The 23,654-nt window shown below is 39.2% G+C and overlaps 4 protein-coding genes across 5 annotated transcripts; all 4 read right to left on the bottom strand.

Annotated features, from left to right (window-relative positions):
* Positions 1-12,802: 12,802 nt before the first annotated feature.
* Positions 12,803-15,495, bottom strand: LOC148293562 (putative LRR receptor-like serine/threonine-protein kinase At3g47570). Its single transcript, XM_088254495.1, has 2 exons — positions 13,660-15,495; positions 12,803-13,519 (listed from the first exon to the last, which is right to left on the bottom strand). The coding sequence occupies exons 1-2, from the start codon at positions 13,973-13,975 to the stop codon at positions 13,074-13,076; spliced, it is 762 nt and encodes a 253-aa protein (XP_088110621.1). The 5' UTR covers positions 13,976-15,495; the 3' UTR covers positions 12,803-13,073.
* Positions 14,245-15,141, bottom strand: LOC110747615 (uncharacterized). Its single transcript, XM_088254496.1, has one exon. The coding sequence runs from the start codon at positions 15,139-15,141 to the stop codon at positions 14,245-14,247; it is 897 nt and encodes a 298-aa protein (XP_088110622.1).
* A 227-nt stretch (positions 15,496-15,722) lies between the features above and the next one.
* Positions 15,723-19,927, bottom strand: LOC110746594 (receptor kinase-like protein Xa21). 2 transcript variants are annotated; one of them, XM_021946824.2, is made up of 3 exons: positions 19,766-19,927; positions 16,469-19,102; positions 15,723-16,272 (listed from the first exon to the last, which is right to left on the bottom strand). In XM_021946824.2, exons 2-3 carry the CDS (start codon positions 18,996-18,998, stop codon positions 15,839-15,841), a joined length of 2,964 nt encoding a protein of 987 aa, XP_021802516.2. In that variant the 5' UTR covers positions 18,999-19,102; positions 19,766-19,927; the 3' UTR covers positions 15,723-15,838. The 2 variants fall into 2 exon arrangements, with proteins under 2 accessions (XP_021802516.2, XP_021802517.2); XM_021946825.2 differs by lacking the exon at positions 19,766-19,927 and having other exon boundaries at positions 16,469-19,755.
* Positions 19,928-21,400: 1,473 nt separating this feature from the next.
* Positions 21,401-22,879, bottom strand: LOC110746597 (protein SLOW GREEN 1, chloroplastic). Its single transcript, XM_021946827.2, has one exon. The coding sequence runs from the start codon at positions 22,749-22,751 to the stop codon at positions 21,678-21,680; it is 1,074 nt and encodes a 357-aa protein (XP_021802519.1). The 5' UTR covers positions 22,752-22,879; the 3' UTR covers positions 21,401-21,677.
* Between the last annotated feature and the right edge of the window lie 775 nt (positions 22,880-23,654).

The following is a 23,654-nucleotide window of genomic DNA, read 5'->3' as shown; positions in this document are numbered from 1 at the left end:
TTTGAGTTGTGCCCGTGACTAATTTGCTGACTTGTTATAGTCATTCAACGATACCGACTAAACATACATGGCTGGCCCTGCAAGAGATAATATGAATTGGAGAAATTGTTGGTTGTGATTTGATTGAAAGCAATAACACTACAATGAATGCATGGGCCCCATGGCACCAATTTTCCAAGAGGAATGGTGGAACTAATGAATGCCTATGAGGAAGGTTACTTGACCCTTCCAGTCCATGTACGAAACCAAATTAGAGTCAAGCTTTCACCGTGCCAATCAAGTTGTGCTCATGAGCCATGACTAACTTGCTGACTTGTTATAGTCACTAAACATAGATGGCTGGTCCAGAGGTGCGCTCATACTCATGCTCATGCATAAAAGAATGAACCCATGACGGAACGGAAACAAAATCAGCCTACCAAGAATAGTGCGTGAATGCTCCATCCTTTTTCTAATTTTTTAATTAAAAAAATACAGAGCAAATCAGAAACCAAAGTGTTTGTTTTTTCTTTCCTTTTGCTGTCAAAATAAGAAACCAAGTTTGGTTTTACATGTATGCATAAGAAAGAAGAAACCCCACTACATATATATATATAGGAAAGGGTAATGCTAGGCTTATCACATTTTTATACCACATTGTGTATCACCTCTCTAATAGAGATGAAACCCACTAATATAATGGGTCCATCTCTAGGAATATTGAGATAGATAGTAAAATGTGAGGATACAAATTAGAATCAAGCTTTCACCGTGTCTATAGGGAATATGAAGACCAAATTAGTCCGCGTGAGTCGCTGGGTCCTTGGCGTCACATTCAAGGCGTGCTCATGACTAATTTGCTGACTTGTTATAGTCATTCAACTAGGCGAAGATATTTATTTGTTCCAAGAATAACCACTAAACATAAATGGCTGGCCTGGCAACGACTATGAATTGGAGAAATTGTTTGTTGTGATTTGATTGAGTGCAATACTACAAAGGATGCATAGGCCCATCGATACGAGAAAGACTTTCATGCAACGGGAATAACACTTTTTGTTATTCCCGGTCAATGACGCAATAACACATGAGATAACTTTTCCACGTATCATTGTGTTATTGACCAGGAATAGCAAAACAATGCTATTCCCATTACAAGTAAGTTTTTTTTTGCATCGATACACCAATTTTCCAAGAGGAGTGGTGGAGGTAATGAATGCCTATGAGGGTCACTTGACCCTTCTCAATTTGTCCAAATTCATATTGTTCAAGTCATTCAACAAGGTGAAGATAGTTTTTTGCTCCAACAATAACCCGTAAACATAGGTGGCTGGCCCTGCAAGAGACAATATGAATTGGAGAAATTGATTATTCTGATTTGATTGAATGCAAATACTACAAGACTCAATACAAGTCTGTTTCTTAATTTGGAATTATACTGTAATTTTCTGTATCTGCAGGCCCTACCACAGTGGCATTATTCAAAGCAGCTAGAGGGAAACTGGCTCTTAGTCATTGATGCACGAGCATCTCACGTGTCCATCAAGGCATTAATCTCCCAATAGGGTAAGTCAAGTGTAGGGTTTCCATGCTACATAGCATTACCTTGTAAAGCATATGCAATTTCTGTTGAATTTATGAATTTGAGAAAACGTGGCATGGTTTGTTTGCTGCACCAATTGTGAGTTTGTGCACTCGTATTTCAGGTATCGCGGGTTGCTTGTTGGAGATTCGTATTTGTGATCTCATTTCCCATCCGTCATGTTGTCAAAGAACTGCAATTTGTGAGATACAATCTTGTTAGTGAGTTATTGGTCGAACTAATTAAAGCCAATGCAGCAGCAGCTAAACAATCCTGCTCTCGAAGATTTTGCAGGGTTATTCTAGTCATTCAACTAAGATAGGGACACAAGAAGTCATTCAGCAGAGATTGAACACAAGTCCAAACCATAACCGACGGTGTAGGATTATAACCGTCATTTCTTCAACAGCTCCATTGATAAAGAATCATATTCCGACATTAACCATATGCATCATGCAATTAGCATTATGGTATACCATATATGGTAGCATGCTCTTTAGATATAAACAGAAACCAACAGGGGAAATTACCAAATTCACCATCAGAACACCAAAATAATCTCCTTCTATCTGTAACTTCAAATACTGACACAAATCTGATTCAACGAAAATATTAAATTTCACTAATCCAAGTGCAACATAACTCTACAGTCTGAACACTTTTTACAAAATACTTCCAATATATCTAAATATATAGAATTGAGTTAAATCAGAGACAGCGCGCACAAACAGTAAGAAATCAAATCAGAGAAACAAAGCTTCATTGTGTTAATGTTAGTGGAAAAATACCAAAACAACCAACAATTATGAAAGCGTGCATAGAAAGTTAAAAAAATCATATCGGAGAAAGAGAAGCTTCAATACTGCATTAGTGTTAGAAAAAAAATTAGTTGATGAACAAAAAAATTCAACACTTGGGAAAGCGATTTCCATGTACCAAAATATCATGCCAATGACACTAACAAGGACAAAATAAACCTTGCAAGGGCTTATAATTAAGAGCACTTCCACCCATTTTCCATGGCAAGGGGCAAGGGCAAGTAAGGGTGGTTACTGTTCATGTGAATAGTATCTGCCCTAGTAAGGTAATTCTTTCCAAAAGTCTTTGAACATTCAAATCAATGTAGTCCTTAATTTTTTGGTCCATACATCAATTTGGTCCTTCTCATCGTATTCTTTTAAATCTTTGTAAAAATTGGTCATGATGACACAACTTATAGACCCATGACACAAAGTAAAGAACACGGAATTGCTCTCCATAACACAAAAGTAAGAAATCAAATTAGGGAAAGATTGTAGTGGACACTTTCAAACAATTATAGTGGACAAATACCAAAACATTCAAACAATTATGAAAGCGTGAAGAAAAAAAAAAGAGGAAGAAATTATATCGGAGAAAGAAAAGCTCTAATACTGCGTCAGTGTGAAAAAAGTAAATTAGTGGATGAATAAAAGTTTATAACAATTCTCCAAGTGGTTTGGTAATTTTAGTGGATGAACAAAAAATTCAACACGCCAATGACAGTTAGAAGGACATCACGCCAGTGAATCTTGAAGGATAAAAAAAGATTGTCTCAAGCACAGGTCGTATTAGAAACAGTACGCCCACAAGAAGCTAAAGAAGAAGAGAAAGGACTGTTCGGTGTGCGGTTCCAACTTGTGAGAGTGAGTGAGTGGGGCTCCTAAGATTGATGAATTTTGAGCAAGACATCTAATCAAAACACATGTACAGTCCACTAGCTGAACAAATTATACAATTGATGGAAACGCACACCGGAGAAAAAAAAAAGTCCTTTCAAGTTTTCTCTTCCTACAATAGCTTGATATAGTTCCAAGTTTCTGTTTCCACACTAAACTCATCAGCTACAAGGATTCTGCTGCTGGGAAAATTTATTGAATTATTTGGTGTGACTGTGCTACGTAACGTCAAAGACGAATTACCTTACATATTCATGATCATCAATATATGCACATAAACTTTGGCTATGAGAGCTAGTCTTTGTGCGGTTACTTGGTGTTCAGCTATGGTTGAAATTCTCCAAAAGTAAATTTGTTCATGGTTGTAAAATGATAATGGAAAAGAAAAACGAAAAAAGAAAGATGTCTTTGTATACATCTTAATTTTTAGCATTCACAAAGAAGGAACTCCCCGTTGGAAGCATTTTATGGCCAGAGGCAAGCCGAACTCTGAGCGGGGATTAATCCCACTTTTTAGGTGTGGGGGCAACTCGTGGTATTTACCAAAAAAAGAAGATACCCCACTACATATATATAAGAAATAAATATAAAAGAAATATTGAGATAGCTAGTAAATGTGAGGACCAACCAAATTAGAGTCAAGCTCTCACCCGTCTAGTACTAGCAGGAAATTTGAACGACAAATTAGTACGCAGGTGCCGCTGGGTCCTTGTCGTCACATTGAAGTTGTGCTCATGACATGACTAATTTGTTGACTTGTTATATTCATTCAACTAGGCGAAGATATATATTTGCTCCTGAAAGAGAAATATGAATGGGAGAACTTTATGATAGTGATTTAGTTGATTAATGCACATGGCAAGATGAGTCTCTGTTTCCTTCCTTGTTTTTTTCTGCTCTTGGTTTCTTTCTTTTTAGTAGTACTTTCAAACCTTCAATGAATGAATACTAAAAACTCTTGACCAAAACAGAGAATACTAAAAACATGATTTGCGTTCACATTTTAATACATCAAAAGATGACTTTCAGACAAATTTTACTTATATCATACAAAACATAGTGAATTTGCTGAAAGCCGAGCATTGTATTCAAACCCAAAAGAAGGAAAAAAAAATTAGTGGATGATTAAGGGCCTGTTTGGTATCCTATTTGGATCCAATTTTCTAAATTCAAAAACAAATTTTAAGTCCAAAGCCACAAAAACCCATTTGGTATGCCCATTTTTAAAAACTCAAAAACACCCCCATTATTGAAAACAAAAAAAGTGAGGTTTTATAGTTTCTCTCTCTCTCTCTCTTCTCTCTCTCTCTCTCTCTTGTTAATTTCAATTTGAGAATCTAGGGTTTCTTCTTTTCTTATTTTAGTTTCAATTTTTTTAGATCTTAAAAATAGTTTGGAGTTCAATACCAATCAAGTTTTTAGATCTTAAAATCACTATTTAAAAACTCATATTTTTAAAAGGAATCATATAGTTTTTTAATTTACTTTTTTAAGTATGATACAAAATAGGGCCTAAAAGTTTATAGCAATATTTCTCCAAGTGGTTTGGCAATTTTAGTGGATGAAAAAAAAAAATTCAACACTTGGGACAACGATTTCCACGTGGCAAAATATCATGCCAATGTGTTCGGTTCATTTTTACACATGATTTATCATGTTATTCACCTATTATTTTGAGTTAGTTCTTGACATTTTATAGCTTTTTACTTCCTTTTTGTGTTTTCATAGGTTTTACTTTGGTTATAATGAAAATGAGCTAAAAGTGCATTATTGGTTATAAATTCTGATTTTTGTTCATTTTCGTAGGTCAACTTCTTGGCCTTGGATCAGCATGCTCTGGTACTCGGATGAGGAGAAGATCTTCATGAAACTTGTTCCAATGGATGTTAACTACAACATATCCGAATTTGAGCTTCATTGGACAAGTTTAGCCTATCCAACTGATCTAACAATTGATGCTAGCTCTGGAAATCTGTTTTGGGCCAGTTTTACTTTCACTTGGTGTTACCTCATTTCTACTTATTACCGTGCCTTTTGGTAACAAGAAATTACTTTGGTTAAGAGATATTTTCTAAAGCAATGAGCATCTTTGTGAAGACAAAAGCAAAAGAAACCCATCATGGCAAGGGGACAAAGGCAAAGGCTTTAACAAAAGAATGAGTTTTATATTAAAAGTATGAGCTGGAAATGATGGGCAAGGGAGTGCAATCTGAAATGAAAGGGCTATTGAACGTGGGGGAAGGAAGTCATTCGTCATTCCAAACTTTGCAGAGATTTTGGGAGCTAGAGAGCAAGGAGCAACCAAGGGGAGGGGAGAATGGCATAACAATTAGAGAGAACCTTGGGGAGCCTTGAGGCAAGGATCCAAGGGGTTGAAGATGCATTCTCTTTCTCCTCTTTGTTGTTAGTTTCTTTCATTTTATTTGTTTCTTGTATTTTCTTAGTTTCAATGTAACTTCTTATTTTTATAGGGTTTTGGTTGAAGCCCTAAACATGATTACTCCATTGTTTTGATGCTTTGAGTTTATGAAATTTTAGATGTTGTTGATGAATCCTTTTCACTAATTGAATCCTATGATATGTGTTGCTTCCTTTGATTGATCACCTTAGGTTGTATGCATGTAGTAAAGTTCAGAAGTTGTGTAAGATACCCAAGAACATAATTTCTAATTAGCAACAAATGATAGAACTTGTAGGAAAAGTGAACATCATGTGAATTGGTTTCTTGACAACAATTGATGAATTCCTATTCACTAAAATAATCTATCATTGATGTATGTTCTTCTTTGATTGATCACCTTTGAAAGCATGCTTCTTGAGGTTGTTGGGATTGTGTGTATCTTCATATTTTCCTAAGCAACAAATGGATGGAATAAGAACCATCCATGTGAATTGGTTTCTTGAATGCCTAATGTAAATACCATGCTATTAGGATTCTTGTGATGTTCATATTCTCTTTGAACTTAATGGGTTTTCCTTGTAATTGAATCGAAGTACGAACCATACCTAGGTTCGATTATGGGGAGGGCACAAGTATTGTAGCACAAACCATGCACTTTACGTTAGAGAGAATCAATGCGTCTTGAGCCACGACCCATGGTCTTGATTGCGAACATCTTCATCAACACGTTTAGAGTTCATCACTTGAGTATCCATGAACATGAGTAGAATTGTTTAGGGTGGATTCCGAAACCCTAGTGTTTGTTACTTGGTACTTTCACATTTTGATAATTCATCTCTGCCATTCTCATTTAAATTCAAAGTTCATTTACTTTCATGCATTAGAAATAGGTCACTTGAACCAAACCAAACACCCCCCCCCCCCCACCCCCCCAAGTTTGTTGTGTGTTTGAAATGTGGTGTGTTTTGTCATCGCTTTTTGTCTGCTTTTGTATTTGGTTTTGGATTTTTATCCGGGCTGTGTTCTTCGTTTTTGTGTGCTGAATCCAACCGTATTAAGAACGTGAAATTTGGATAAACGGTTGGAAAGTTATAGGCAAAACACTGCACAGAGGTCGAAACTGGAAAAACAGAGAAACGAATCTGCCAACAAACAACCGGTCATTACTGTTCAGGCGACTGGTCTCCCATGAACCTGTCCAAAAACGACCGGTCGTCACTGTTCACGACCGGTCGCACTGTTCACAGGTGATAAATAGGGTGATAGAAAGTGTTGTTTCTGTTTTTCTTTGGTTTCTTGTTTTGTTTCTTTTCTTTTACTTTCCTTTATTCATTTTTAGTTCCCAATTTGTACTGTGTTTGTGTGTTGTGTAAAATAAGTGTTCTTTATGTACTCAAATTAGAACTTATAGGAAGCCGACAAGTTCTTCGTGGGATCGACCCCGTACTTACATAATCTATACCTCAATAGATGAATTCGTGCACTTGCGGGTATTTTTAATTGGTTGTTTGCACATTAATTTGTGTCCTTTTAGGAATACAACACAATGACATTTAGAAGGTAAAATCATCATGCCAGTGAATCTTGAAGGAACCAAAAAGATTGCCGCAATAAGCAAATGTACTAGAATAATTTGCGCACAAGAATCTAAAGAAGAAGAAAAAGGGGGGTTCTCCATGATCATCTGTTAACTTTTGACAAATAAGGGTTTGTTTGATAACCATTTTAATTTTAATTTTTAGTTTTTTTTAATTTTTTGCTAGAGTATAGAAAGAAAAAAAAAAGAGTGAGAATAGAAGTGATGATGAGATTGAGAGAAAGGATGAGAGGGGAGGATGGGAAAACAATTTCAAATAGATTTCAGTTTTTAGTTTTTGTTTTCACTTTTGTTTCTTTTTTTTTTTTTGGTCGAAACACACTTTCAATTACGAAAGGGAAAGAGAGGGCCACTGCCCAAAACAACCAAAAAAAGCACCAGGCAAAGCTAAAACCTGGGTTAACAACTTAAACACCCCAGGGGACAAAAGGAGGAGGCACACACGCCTACCACTCCAGACTGAAACCAAAAAAGCAACAAAAGTCACCAACCAGGTAGGAAAAACAACCTAGGACGCCGCCTCAGAAGACGAGCGTCAGCTCCTAACTGGTCAAACTAAAAATTAGTTTTGTGGAGGACAAGGAAGACCATCACTTTGTAGAACAAACACCAGGGAGGATGGGGGTCTGTTGAGCCAGACTTCATCGCACATTCTCCGCTTTGCTACTTGAGCTGCAGCATCCGCTGCTCTGTTGGCTCTCCTCGGAATCCACTTCCAGGAGCAAGTACCAAACCGTCTACTCTTTTCCTTTAAAGCTGCAAGGATTGGGTAGATTGTCCATCTGCCTCGACCAATATTCCCTTTTATGCTTTGAATCAACTCCTTTGAATCAGATTCACACTCTAAGTGTATGTTGCCCAAATCTGAGGCGACCTCCAGACCATTTAAGGCTGCATGCGCTTCAGCTTCAATAGGAGAAGAGGCTAGTCTAACCTTTCCCGCTCCTCGAACGAACTTGCCATTTTTATCTCGAATTACAGCTCCTAACCCAGCAGTTAAAGAAACTTTATCCCAAGCCGCATCCACGTTTAGCTTTAGAGCAGAGTGAAGGGGAGGGAGCCATCTCTGAACAGAGTTGTCCACATGAGGGTTTGTCTCCTCTATACCAATACCATTTGAATTTGCAACCTCCAACATCTCCAGTGCAAAACGTCTGGCCCAGTCAATGGAAAGTTTTGGACAAACACTTTTGCCATTAAAAACAAAATCACATCTGCTCCTCCACAAACTCCAACAAGTTAGGCTGATTTGGACCATAATCCCAGTAGAAAAAGACTTATCCACCATAGTAGTTACACCGATTAACCACTCATCAAAGGTAGTGATACTTTGTAAGTTCACTCTGTAGTTTAGCGAACTCCCAAACCAAACAATTGCTGTCCAACTACACTGCAGCAGTAAGTGTTCCACAGTTTCCAAAGCTTCATTACAAATCGGGCACAAAGGGGAGGATATCAGATGTCTACGGAAAAGAGCGGCATTTGTGGGGAGGCAACCTTTGATCAGACGCCACATAAAATTTTTTAATTTTGGAAGCAAAGGGGAACACCAAATTAACTTCCACACCTTCTTGTCAACCAAATGAGACCTCGATGCTTGCTGACTTCTTTGAGAGGTATGGTGGCAAGGGTGAATCATATTATATCCAGATTTGACAGAATAGCTACCAGCCTTATTAAAAGGCCAAACCAACCTGTCAGATTCGCTACCTCCACCGATAGGCATGGCTTCAATCCTTTGAGCGTCCTGATCAGAAATATGTACATGGAGATTCGATAAGTCCCATTTTTTTGAGATGGGGTTTATTATTTCAGACACAAAATCATTAGCATTCACAGGGTTATCATTTATAGGATGAAGAAAACCATCAGGTGACACAGGGAACCACTTGTCCGTCCAAATTCTGACTCTTGTGCCATCTAGAATCTGCCAATGAGAACCCCTTACTATCACTTCTCTGCCCTCCAGAATGCTGGCCCACGCCCAAGATGCACGAGCACCTTTGCTGGCTTGGAGAAAATTGCTGGAAGGGAAGTATCTACTTTTCATGATTCGGGTCCAGAAAGCATTTGGCTCAGTAATCAATCTCCAGCTCTGCTTAGCAAGTAAAGCCAAATTGAAGTCATGTAAATTACGGAAACCCATTCCACCCTCCATTTTTGTCATTCCCAGCTCCGCCCAACTAATCCAGTGGATTTTATCCTTTCCTTCATGTCCCCCCCACCAGAATTTAGCAAGCATCCCATCCAACTCTTTGCAAAGGCCATTTGGGAAGAGGAAAACAGACATGGGATACGTGGGGATTGCTTGAGCCACAGCTTTAATAAGGATTTCCCGACCAGCCTGAGTAAGGAGTTTTTGCTTCCAGCCCTCCACTTTGCTTAAAATTCTTTCTTTAACATAATTCAGCGCCTCTCGCTTGGATCTTCCCCACATGGTTGGTAAACCCAAGTACTTCCCCGGGTTATCAGTAGTACAAACATGCAATATTTTCCCAACTTTCTCCCTGAGCTGCTGAGGAGTGTTTTGACTGAAGTAGATACTTGATTTTTCAAAATTCACCACCTGCCCTGAGGCTTGACAATAGGACTTCAATATCCTTTCAATGGCAGTACAATTTTCCTCCGTGACCTTTAAAAACAGAAGAGAATCATCGGCAAAAAATAAATGGGATAGAGTAGGACCATCTTCTCTAAACTTGATCCCTTGGACTATGCCCCTCTCCACCGCTTTATTTAGCATTGAGGATAGGACATCGCTGACCAGGATGAAGATATACGGAGAAATAGGGTCTCCCTGTCTAATACCCCTGGTGGGCTTGAAAGGGGATCCAGCTTTTCCATTTAGAAGCACAGCGAATCGGACTGAGGTGATACATCTCATAACCAGGCGCACCCAAGTACAGTTGAACCCCAATTTGTGCAACACTTCTTCCACAAAATCCCACTCAATTCTGTCGTAGGCCTTATTCATATCTAGTTTGAGACCCATCTGATACACCTTTGTCTTTTTCCGCAATTTCAAGGCATGGAAAGCCTCATGAGCTATCAAAATGTTGTCTTGAATTTGTCTTCCGGGAATAAAGGCACTCTGTTGGGGGGAAATAATTTCAGCTAGAATTGGCTTCAACCGGTTTGCAAGGATCTTTGAGATGATCTTGTAAGAGAAATTACATAAAGCTATAGGCCGGAATTGGGTAACAACTTCTGGGATTGGGACTTTTGGTATTAAAGCAATCTGTGTCATGTTTAAACTATGAACTGAAGAAACCCCTTTGAAAAAGTCTTTGACCAACCTGCAAACATCCCCACCTACTGTTTCCCAATAATTGTGGTAGAAAATTCCAGAAAATCCGTCAGGGCCGGGCGCCTTGTTTGCTCCCAACTGGAGAGCAGCCTCCTTTATCTCCTCATCTGACAGCGGCTTACATAGGTCAGCATTCATCTGTTTAGTTATCACAGGTGTTATACAAGCCAGAACATTCCCCCATTCTCTTTTACCCCCAGCTGAGAAAATGCCTTTAAAGTAGTCTTCAAAAACCATTCGAACTTGATCAACATTTTCCCCCCATACTCCATTCACATCTTTAATCCTGCTAATTTTATTTCTCCTCCTTCGTTGGAGGGTGCAATGATGGAAAAAAGCCGTGTTGGAGTCTCCTGCCTTTAGCCATTGAATCCTTGATCTTTGTTTCCAGAAGCTCTCCTCTTGCCTCCATGTCTCCTTAAGCTCAGAGTTAACCTGCTCAATCCTTCTTTCATTTGCTTCCCAGTCCTGCTGTAACAACTCAAGTTTATTTGTAAGCTTTTCAGCTTTCATCCTGGCATTTGAATATTTACCTCTGCTCCACTTCTTTAACTCATATCTGCATCTTCTTTGTTTTTTGTTCCAGTAAGTCTCGATACCCCCCCTACTATCCATGTTCCAGCTTCTATGAACCACCTCTCCACATTCTGGATCAGTGACCCAATGAGCTTCAAATTTAAAAGGACGAGACGCCTTTTCCTGTTTTCCTTCAGATAAAACCAGAATCGGACAATGGTCTGAGCCCACACTCGGGAGATGAATAGCTATAGTACTTGGCCAAAGCTCCTGCCAATTCGAGTTAATCAGCCCTCTATCAAGTCGTTCCTGGATCAACACCCCTTCTGCCCTGCGCCCTCTCCAAGTGAACGCCTGCCCTTGGAACCCCATATCCATTAGATATTTCTGATTCATAAATTCCTGGAGATATCTTCTACTCTTGGGATTAAAAGCCCTTCCCCCTTTTTTCTCAAATTCCCACATTATTTCGTTGAAATCTCCAATACACATCCACGGTAACACTCCGGGATACAAGCAGTTACTGAGCCATCTCCAGAAGTCCCCCTTTTCTTCATTATAAGGGGTACCATATATCCAGGAGATCCGCCAAACTCTTTCCCCATCTTTATCCTTTACCTCAGTGTCGATTAAATTTTTTGAAGAAACCAGAACCTGAACCTCCACGCTGCTGTCCCACCAAAGTCCCAATCCACCAGCTTGACCAAGCGAATCCACACAGAAACTTCCCTGAAAACCCATCTCTTGACTCATCTTCTTCAGTCTATCCCCTCCCATCCTCTCTTCTCATCTTCCCTCTCAATTCCATCTCCACTCTCATTCTCATTTCCGTTCCCCCTCTTTTTCTTGGATACTTTAGCATAAGAAAAGAAAACTAAAAACTCAAATTGAAATGGTAATTAGAATTGCAATACTAATTAGAATTGGAGTATTTAACTCATATGCCAACTAATTAAATTCTAATTTATTGCAATACTAATTAGAATTGGAGTTGCTTGTTGTCAACCAATCACCTAGGGCTAATACTAATCAGTTTCAAGAAATTTAAACCTACTTTTGGTAGAGGAGAAAAGCCGCATAGCCTGCTATTACTCTGTTTTTTGCTTCTCTTTTTTTTTTTGGTGGAGGAGGAGGGGGGGCGGATGGGGGGGTAGGGGAGCAAAGCCTCATGAATTTCACACAAATTGCACTTATGCCATACAGAATGCAGAGAATTTGCTGAAATCCGGACATTGTATTCAGACCCAAAAAACTGAATAAGGCAAAAAATTTGATTTAAAGTCAGCTTTTTTTTAATGACACAATGATCTGCTATAATTCTCTATGTTAAGGTTGTTGAATTTTGAACAAGACATCTCAGCAAACACTCCACCAGCTGAACAAATTATACAATTGATGGAGACGCGCACCAGAGAAAAAAAATGTCCTTCCAAGTTTTCTCTTCCTACACTAGCTTCATACAGTTCGAAGTTTTCTGTTTCCACACTAAACTCATCAGCTACAAGGATTCTGCTGAGTTAAATTATGACTGGTTAAATTATCGGTTAGTCTTTGTGAGGATACTTGGCTTTCGGCTGTATTAATTTATAACTGTTCGGTAAATTTATGTTTATCTCTGTAAAATGAAAATAGGGTCATGAAATTTGCTCCCTTAATAATGTCGTTCATAATGGCACCACCAATGGGAAAAAAAAAAAAGACGAAGAAAGAAAAAGGAAAGGTATAAACAGAATAAAACATCCTTCCCATGCCCTGTATATAAAATGCTGAATTCACAAGAACCAGCTGCTAATTGAAGATCAATATAGCAAAATAAGCAGCAAAGCATATATACAAACAAAACGAAGAAGCCCATACATAAACAGAATAAAACATCATTACCTAATGTCACAGACATGGATACATATAATATCCTTATTCCAATAGTTTCTGGCAAATAGATGCGGCTACAGATTTGAGATCAGATAACAAACGTAGCCCTATCTTGAATATTGCTAGCTTCTTCTTCTCCTTCTTCTTCTCAATTTGAGATATGAGTCTCTAGCTGCCTTCATTTTGTTCACAACAATATCCATTTGTATCCGCTCAGATGGTAATATTGCAGAGCATGAGAGTCCTATCTCCATTACCGAAACCAAACACTCCTCCAATCTTGTTGCAAGGACAGGGCTGCCATCATGATAACTTCTAACTGGCCTTGCTCGTATGTCATTGTTGTATATTTCATCATCACCATCTGCATCATCTCTTACAATGAGCAATGAAGGATCAATTATGTCCATGACATGGTCAGGCATTGCCATGGCTGCGAATTGGTGAATGCTTAGACCTTCTGTGAACATGTCATCTGTAGGTCTTTTTCCTGTGAACAATTCTAGCAATAGTATTCCAAAGCCATAAGTATCTCCCAAGATGGAAACTTGGCCTCCCATGCCATACTCTGTCATTCATTACATGCATTAGAATGTCACAGTCAAATAATCTTTAGATCTTAGATCTTAGATCTCATTTTTGAGTTTAATAGGAAGAAAAAAAATAAGGCGATTAACTTATTAGGAAGAGAATGGTAGAAACTCATACCTGGAGGAATGTAACCGATGGAACCCTTTAGCCCAGCAGAAATGGTTCGACTTTGGGAGGAACTATCTGATGCTTCCAAGAGGAACCTTGCTAAACCAAAGTCACCAACATGGGCTACCATATCTTCACCACGAAGAACATTGCTTGGCTTTAGATCACAATGAACAATGGTTGTTTCACAACGGTGGTGGAGATAATCTAATGCAGAAGCAACATCAATTGCAATATTGAGCCTTTGGATAAGGCTCAATCTCTTACTTTGAGATTGATCATCATCTCTTGTATGCAACCATGAGTCTAGACTTCCGTTTGCCATGAACTCGAAAACTAGACTCTTGAAGTCATTACCTTGAGTATCAACGCTCGAGCATGCGGTTATGATCTTGAGAAGATTACGATGTCGTATACTTCTTAAAGCTTTGCATTCATCGATGAAGCTCTTGGAAGCTCCTTGTTGTTGAAGGTTTAATACCTTAACAGCAACTACCCTCCCATCGGTAGGAAGTACTCCTTTGTAAACAGAACCAAAACTTCCCGAACCAATCAGGTTGTCCACAGAGAACCCGCCAGTTGATTGAACGAGTTCTAAGAGACTGATTTCCAACCCTTACAAGAATGTGAAGCTACAGGTCCACCTCTTGACTTTTTCACCTTTGAACGAGCAATGAGGAAGCATGACAAAGCGATTATGAACGCAAGTGCACAAACTAGAGGAATGATTACCTTCGGGGCAAGTAGTCGTTGAGATGAATGGGACTTTTTGATGGAGCATGCATGTAGAAGTAATTTTGGGGAGCCACCACATAGCCTCTTGTTTCCAATAATTGACAGAGCACTTGCATTTGAAAAGACCCCTTCTTTAGGCAATTCACCCTCAAAATCATTATAAGAAAGATTGAGGTGCTTAAGGAACTTCAATTTTTCTAGAAATTTAGGAATCTGCCCAGATAAGTTGTTGTGTGAAATATCTATTTCTTCCAAGCTTCTTAAACTTCTAAAAGATTGGGGGATTGTTCCTTCAAATTCATTACCTTCCAAATGCAGGTGCACCAACATAATACAACTGCCAAGGGTTGTGGGGATTTCACCTGATAACTTATTTCCTGAAACACCTAGCTCCACAAGCTTTACCAAATCACCCACTTCAGATGGTAACGAGCCAGTCAAAGAATTTTGAGAAATGTCCAAAGAAATTGAAAGGGATGAAACCCTGACAAGCTCTCTAGGTATTGTGCCTGTGAGATTGTTATAAGAAAGGTTGAGTTCGGGTAGACTTTGGCAATTCCCAAGACTTGGAGGTATACTTCCCTCAAACCTATTGTTGGACATGTACAGTTTTGTCAATGAAGTCAAGTTACCCAGAGAGGACACTATTGGTCCAGAAAATTTGTTATCATTCAAAGACAGTCCCACTAACTTTTGAAGCCTCCCAATTCCATCTGGGACTGTACCAGTTAGATGGTTAAAGCCCAGTGCTAACATGGTTAAGTTTACAAGATTTCCAATGTCGTCAGGAATGCTTCCATGGATTAAATTGCCCCCGAAATAAAGATATTTTAGTTGGGTAGAAAGGTTGGCTATGGATCGTGGCAATTCTCCTCCAAATTGATTACTAGAAAGATCCAATATCTCTAGGCTAGTAGAATTAGCCAAGAAGCTGAGGAAATTCAAATCATCAGTTTTCCTGTTTCCCAAACTATTCTCACCAAAGTTTAGGCTAACTAAGCTTCGCAAGCTTCCAAGATTTTCAGCAGGGAGTGTCCCAGTGAAACCATTAGAAGGAAAATCAAGGAACTGAAGTCTAGAAGAATTTAACAACGATGCGGGAACAGTTCCTGTGAATTTGTTGCCAGCAGCTAAACTCCGTCCTAACCAACTAAAATAATTCCTCAATCATAAAACAAACCTGCTCTTGGTAGGCTTGCACAATATTCCAGTTGTGCTCAATGCTCATGACGATTTCCCAGGGTTATTCTAGTCATTCAACAAGGTGGGAACTCCAACAATAACCGCTAAACATAGATGTTTCTGTTTGTCCTGAAACAGACAAACAGGGGCATAAATGGAATAAAACATTCTTCCCTTCTTGTGCTATATCATTACAAAATGCTGAATTTAAAATAATTTCTTGCTTATAGATTGTGATTAGATAACAAACTTAGCCCTATCTTGTATATTACTAGCTTCTTCTTCTTACATTCAGATATGAGTCTCTAATTCCACTCATTTTGTTGACAACAACATTCATAGGCATTCGCTCTGCTGGGGATATTGCAGAGCATGAGAGCCCTATCTGCATCAGTGAAACCAAACATTCCTCCAATCTTCTTCCTTTGACTGTGCTGCAATCCTGATATCTTGTAATTTGTCTTTCTTGTATTTCATTAACATATCTATCATCGTCAGAACCCGAGTCATCTCTTTCTATGATCAATGAAGGGTCAACTATGTCCATTGCACGGTCAGGCATTGCCATGGCTGTGAATTGGCTAATGGTTAGACCATCTTTGAATGTGTCACTGGTAGGTCTTTTTCCTGTGAGCATTTCTAGCAACAGTATTCCATAGCTATAAATATCTCCGAGGATGGAAACTTTCCCTCCCATGCCATACTCTGCCATTCAATACATACATAGCATGTACAGTCAAATGAAATTTAGAGTTTAGACTTCAGATCTTATTTAGAGTTTACTCATAATTCATTCCCAAGGAAAAAGATGCAGTTATCATTCTTTTGATCAATATAGACATAATTGGGCTTAGTAATCAGTTTTTAGGAATAGAAAATTTAAGAATGATAGAATTCATACCTGGAGGAATGTAGCCTATCGAACCCTTTAGACCAGCTGACATTGTTTGACTTCCGGGGGGATTATTTGGTCTTTCCAAGAGGAAGCTTGCTAAACCAAAGTCACCAACATGGGCTACCATATCTTCATCAAGAAGAACATTGCTTGGTTTTAGATCACAATGAACAATGAAGGTTTCACAACGATAGTGCAGATAATCTAATGCAGACGCAACGTCAATGGCAATATTGAGTCTTTGGATAAGGGTCAATCTGTTGCTTTGAGATTGCCCATCATCTCTTGGATGCAGCCACGTGTCTAGACTTCCATTTTTCATGAACTCAATAACTAGACTTTTGAAGTCGTTACCCTGATAATCAATGGTTGAGCAAGCAGTTATGATCTTGAGAAGATTACGATGTCTTATACTTTTTAAAGCTTTGCATTCATCAATGAAACTCTTGGAAGCTCCTTCTTGTTGAAGGTTTAATACCTTAACAGCAACAACCGTTCCATCACTAGGGAGTACCCCTTTGTAAACAGAACCAAAACTGCCCGAACCAATCAGATTGTCCACAGAGAACCCGTCAGTTGATTCAACCAGTTCTGAGTAAGAGACACCTAATCTCCAATCCTTATAAGAACGTGAAGTCAAAGGTCTACCTCTTGACTTTTTCATCATTGAACAAGCAACAATGAAGCATGATAGAGCAACTATGAACGCAACTGCACATGCTATAGGGATACCTACTTTTGGGACAAGTACTCCTCGAGATGAATGGGGCTTTTTGTTGGAGCATGCATGCAGAAGTAATTCTGGTATGCCACCGCAGAGCTTGTCATTTCTAAGAACTGAGAAACTACTTGCATTTGAAAAGATTCCACCTTTAGGAATTTCACCCACAAAATCATTATGAGAAAGATTGAGATACTTAAGAAAACTAAGCTTGCCTAGAAATTCAGGAATCTGCCCAGATAAATTATTGCGTGAAAGATCTATTTCTTCCAAGCTTGATAAATTTTGAAGAGATTGAGGAATTGTTCCTCGAAATTCATTACCTTCCAAATGCAGACGCTCCAACATTATACAACTGCCAAGGGTTGTAGGGATTTCACCAAATAACTTGTTTCCGGATACATCTAGCTCTGCGAGATGTATTAAATCACTCACTTCAGATGGTAGTGGACCAGTCAATGAATTGTTAGAAATGGTTAAAGAAATTGAAAGGGATGAAAGCCCAATAAGCTCTTTAGGTATGGTACCAGTTAGGTTGTTACTAGAAAGATTGAGTATCAGTAGATTTTGGCAATTTCCAAGACTTGGAGGTATACTTCCTTCAAACCTATTATCCTCCATGAAGAGCTGTGTCAATGAAGTCAAGTTACCTAGGGAGGACGGGATTGGCCCAGAAAAGTTGTTAACATTCAAAACCAGTCTCCCTAATTTCTGAAGCTTCCCAATTCCATCAGGGACACTCCCACCCAAATAGTTATGTTCCACTTCCAGAGTGTTCAAGCTTAAGAGATTTCCAATGTCGGTAGGGATGCTTCCATGTATCAGATTGCCCCCTATAGTAAGATGTTGTAGTTGGGTTGAAAGGTTGGCTATAGATCCTGGCAGCTCACCTCCAAATTGATTTCTGGAAAGACCCAACACCTCCAGACTAGTACAATTAGCCAAGAAGCTGAGGAAATTCAGGTCACCAGTTTTCCCACTTCCCAATCTATTACGACGAAAGTTTAGCCTAACTAAGCTTCGCAAGCTTCCAAGACTTTCAGCAGGAATAGTTCCAGTGAGACCATTTTGACCAAAATCAATACTCCGAAGTCTAGAAGCATTTGACAACGAGGCAGGAATATTTCCTGTGAATCTGTTGCGACCACCGAGAAATAGTTCAAGATTGGGAAGAGTAATACCAACATTTGGTGGTAGCTCTCCCTGCAGCTTGTTTCCAACAACACTGAAAACGTATATGGAAGATATGTTATAGATTGAAGCAGGAACCTTACCAGACAAGTGATTCCCTGCAAGTACGAATCTCCCCAAGGCTGTTAGGCGACCGAGCTCATTGGGTATGCTTCCTTGAAAATTGTTGTGAGAAAGACGAAGACTATTCAAAGATGAAAAATTTCCTATCCAACCTGGGATGGTTCCAATGAGATTGTTAAGAGAAAGCCATAGATGATTTAAATTCAACAATGAACTGAGTTGGTCCGGAATAACCCCGATAATCTCATTGGAAAAAAGATCCAGCACACTTAGTTGTGGACAGTGAGATATATTAGTTGGAATATTCCCTCCAAAAGAATTGTAAGACAGATTGAGATATTGCAGGCTCCGTAGACGACCCATTTCTTGAGGAATTTGGCCATGAAAGTTGTTGATTCCCAGGTTGATCCAGGTCAAATGAGTAAGATTTCCTATAGAAGGTGGTATGGAACCTGCCAAGTTCTGAGCTTCCAGGTTCAAACTCAAGACTCTTTTTGTGGAATGGTTGCACGTAACGCCAATCCAGCTGCAGAAGTTGATGGAATCATTCCAGGAGCTCATGACATGGAGAGGATCACTAGTGATTCCTTTCTTGAAATCTAGCAGAGCCAGACGATCAGTTTCGTTTCCGAAACTAGTGCCGGGCAGTGTTGCAGACTCCAGAGCTGTGCTCATGCACAAAATTAGAATGAACCCATGATAGAATTTAAACAAAATCAGCCTACCATGAGAACTACGTGAATGCTCCATCTGTTTCTTAACAGAAAGCAGCTCGAAAACCAAGTATCATTCATTTACCCCGAATGCATTTAAAAGAAGAAATCTTATCACATTGAAAATATCTTGATTGCAATTTGCATGGTCACCAAGAATTTGAGACAGTAACACTGCAACGGTTAGGCCAAAAAAGTCAGCTCCCGCCTTGTTTGGCAAGGAGTTTTGAGGTTCAAATTAATCCGCACCTCCCGCTGGGACCAGACGCATGTCAAACAATGATGAAGTCGACATTGGAAGACAAACCGAACAGAAAATAAAGTCAACATTCAAACCCAAGACGCGTTTAAGCTGAACAAGGTCAAAAACGAAAGCGACCTCCTAATCCTACACTTCATGAAGAAGCTCAATCCTAGGCGAATGTGAAGAAGTTGAGGTAAAAAAAAAAGTCCTCAACGTTTTGAAATTACATGCAAACTAAGCCTACAATGCATATGAATGGGAGAAATTGATTACAGTGATTTAGAACAATAATGTAATTTACTTATTTAATTTCATTGAGGAAATTAGATTTTTAACTAGTTGGGAAGCAATTCATACTTATACTTACATACCTCTGGGTGCCTTTGCCTCATCTAGATAAATGCTTCTTTGTCTGGGTTACTAGCTCTCGTCTTTTCTCTCTTCTGCGTCGTTCTCTGTATCTGGTTTTTCGCTTTCTATTTCCGCTGGCCCGTGTTTGTTTGTGGTGGTCAGTGGTTTGCTTGCCGACATTGCTCTCTATTTCATGAGTTTGAGTTTTCTTTTAATGAACTAATTAGACCCAAAAGAAAAAACCAGTGTAGTTTCAGGCCCTACCACTATGGTCCAAATTGTGAATATCATTTTGATGATTGATTGAATAGCCTTGTAGCTGTACGCTTCTTGGGCTAACTAAAAGCTAATGGGCCACCAGAGCTTTATTGTACAAGCCTTCATTTTACTATTTTTATAGGACATTTCCTATTGAGAGGCGCAATAATATACTACACGGATACTGGAATTTAAACCCAAGAGCTTTCCTGAGGAGTAATTGCTCCAAACCACTACACTAGTGTGGGTCATTTCCCAACAAGCCATCATCTTTGTCATGGTGATTGTTACCCAAGTAGACTAGCAGCTGCAAGTTTAGGTATACTCTGTTATACTGGTTTGGAAAGCGCCCATCACAAAAATGCATGCACAGACGCACACGCCAATTGGATTTTGGCAGACTTCAAAGAACTAAATTGCACCAGCCAGGTAGAGAGCCTGCAGTCTTAAGCAGAAGTTACAGCTTTGATTCAATTGGTGCTCTGTCCATTGGTAAACATTTTTATAAAAAAACAGCCAAATTAGCCATTAACTATATGATGAGACCAATGACTTGCCATGAGATTAGGAAAGAACACTATTGCAGTAGAGAGCACAAAACAATAAGATTCAAATCAGCATTTGTTCCAGAATAGATCCAGTCCATACTGCATACCAAAATATGCTACAAATTATAGACACGCAATCAGATCATAATTGTCAACATCTTCACCACTACCTTCATAGTTATGTGCAATTTGTGTATACATACACTCTCAACATAACAACTACAACTGGTCCACTGCCACATTGCTATGTATAAAGCTCAAACTGAGTCATCAATGCAAATGATCACATACGAATTATACGAAAATGCTCATGTACAAACTACTACAGTTCAACACGAACAGCTTCCCTGTTATGAACATTTGCACCGACTTCAACCCCTAATGAGATGTGGAACAACTTTGAACCAAGTACAGCATCAATGGCCACACATGATGACTGAAAAAATAAAACAGCACTAAGGCTTTTCTGACAAGAAATTGACTGTATAACAACATGACTATAACTGGCAGGGCTACCGAAACTTAGGAGTTAGGGCAGACAATTTAAAGTTGAATAGAGGAAATAAATGGGGGGAAATTGCATCCTATGTCATTTATGAAGGTATAATATGCAGCAGAGCTAGAACACAAGAAGTGAAAACCAGAACTAGTCGTGTAGGATTAATCTCATTTAAAGAAACAAAATCATCCAAAGGATTTTCCATCACTAAATTATTGCAACCATTTCTATTTTCTACCAAAGTACCATTGATAAAGACGAAATCATACAATTAGCCGTACTGGAATAATCAATGCATGCTCTTGAGTTATAAACACATTAACCAACACGGGAAGTTAATCATTTCAGCATTGACAGATCAAAAACAATTTCATTCCATCTATAACTTCAAATACTGAGACAAAAATGGTTCAACAAGATATTAAATTTCACTGATCGATGTGCAGAAAGCTCTACAGTCTGAAGAATACTTTTACTACTGCTACTACTACTAAAGTTACCTACAGTTTGCATGAACACTACCAGCCAAAGCATTAACCAAAAACAAGCAGAGAGAAACCAAGAGGCAACCACCACATTACAGAAGCCAGCCACCACAATGAGCTAAAATTCAGCAACATAATTCCCTCAGATGTTCGACTCTGCTCTCTCCCTCTCCACCTTCTGCCCGAAAAGCTTCGTGGCAAACATATTGTCATCGAAATACTCTTTATAAGGGTGGTTCTTGGGAACAAGCTTCCTGAACTTTTCAAACTGTTTCTCAGCCTCTTTATTCTTCCTCAACATAGTGTAAATGATTCCTTGACATAGATAAGGCCTGAAATCTCTCGGTTCTTCCCTCACAAGCTCTTGATAAAGCTTCAAAGCTTCCGAATAATTTGACTCCATCACGCGAATTTGGGCAATTAACAGCTTAAAATCCCTCACATCCGACTTGTTGCCCTGCTTCTTGCACCCCTCCATTGCCTCTTCCACTCTCTTCACCACATCCTCCAATTTCTCGGCGGATTGCGAAGCAGACATCACAAGACCATGATAGGCCTCAACTCGCAAAGGGTCTTTGGCCAAAATCTCCTCGAACTCACTGGTAGCGAGTTCAAACTCACCCATGTAGCTATGAACATTGGCTTTCAGCAATTGCCACTCATAGTCTTCAGGTTCGAGCTCGATCAAGCGGTCCAGCACCTGAATCGCTTCGGTCAATTTGTGGGCTTTGATCCTAACCTCCATCAATGACCTTAGCGCTTCAACATCGTTGGGGTCTTGGGTCAATTGCTCTTCAATGAGCCTCTCTTTCTCTTCGACCGTAACGCTGTCAGTGGACGAAACTTCTTCTCTGGGCTCCACAGTAGAAGGCGCGACTGTGGGGGAGGCCACGGCGGTTCTGTTGTGGAAGCGCATGAAGAAGAATGCGGCTGCAGCTATGGCAGCGCAAGTGGTCTTGAGGAGAGGGGAGGCGAGAGGGGCTAGGGTTTGGAAGGGTGAGGGTTTAGGGTTTTGGGGGTTTTGGTGAGGTGGGTCGGCAGAGGATGGTGAAGAGGATGAGGACGAGGCTCTGATAGCGAGGGAAGTGAAGTTGAAAGGCGGTGATGAGCGTGGGGGTCTGAAGGAAGAAATGGGTTTTGGGAATGATGGACGGTGGGGATTGAGTGAGAGGTTAAAGGGTTGGTGACGGTGTTGAAGTTTAGCGAGAGACCCCATGGATTGAGAGAAGTAGGGTTTTCTTAAACCCTGGAATGAAGGTGGGGATAGTGGCAGAGAGGAAGGAGGAGGAAGAAGTAGAAGAAAAAGAGAAGTAAGAAACAGGAGAAGTTCAAAACCCTGAGAATATGCCGTTTACGCACGTCGGTCCAAAACTACAAAATTATTGATCCAGTTCCAGTGAGGCTCCAACGACGTCGTATATGTCATCAAATTGGACGGTAAGCTTTCAGGCCTTGGGCTGAAAATTTCAAACTCAATATTGGTCCTCTTTTTTTGCTGTTTCCTCAAGTGGGCTTCATCTAGAGTTGGGCTTATATCTAATTTATCCAGTCCAGTAGTTTCCTTAGAAACTGCCATAGGCTTTGTGCTAAGTCCTATTCGTGAGAAGTTACGTTTGTATTTATGCGACTCATTTTGTGGTCCGGTCTGAACAGGATTATTTCAATTAAATTGGACTAAATATAATAACGGTTACTTTTGGTGAATTTATAATGATGAGATTGGACTCATTAAATTGAACAACAATCCAATATATTATGTTATACAGTCTAACATATCTCAAACCGATTCACCAAATGAGGCTCCACATTTTGGAAAAAAAACTAAGAGAAAAGATGTGAGTATAGGTTTTCTTAAATTATTTTTTTCTATGGTTGATTAATAGGCTTAGTTTATACTTAAAGAATATTTTTACCAAACCAAAATGTTCAATTAAATTGAAAAGATATTTAGTTATATATCCATTCTTAGCACTAGTAATATAGATAAATTCTTCACCATTTAATTTCTATGAACAAGCCCAAAAAAACTCAAAAAATGACAGCTGGCTCTATTGAATTTAATTTTGATTATTAAATTACTTTAATGCTCTATTAAGTGTTTTGGGTTTTTTTATGATGT

This window comes from Prunus avium, chromosome 6 (genome assembly GCF_965620075.1).
Source record: "Prunus avium chromosome 6, drPruAviu1.hap1.1, whole genome shotgun sequence".
Taxonomy (NCBI): Eukaryota; Viridiplantae; Streptophyta; class Magnoliopsida; order Rosales; family Rosaceae; genus Prunus; species Prunus avium.
Note: the sequence above shows the minus strand (reverse complement) of the source record. Positions and strands in the feature narration are given on the sequence as shown.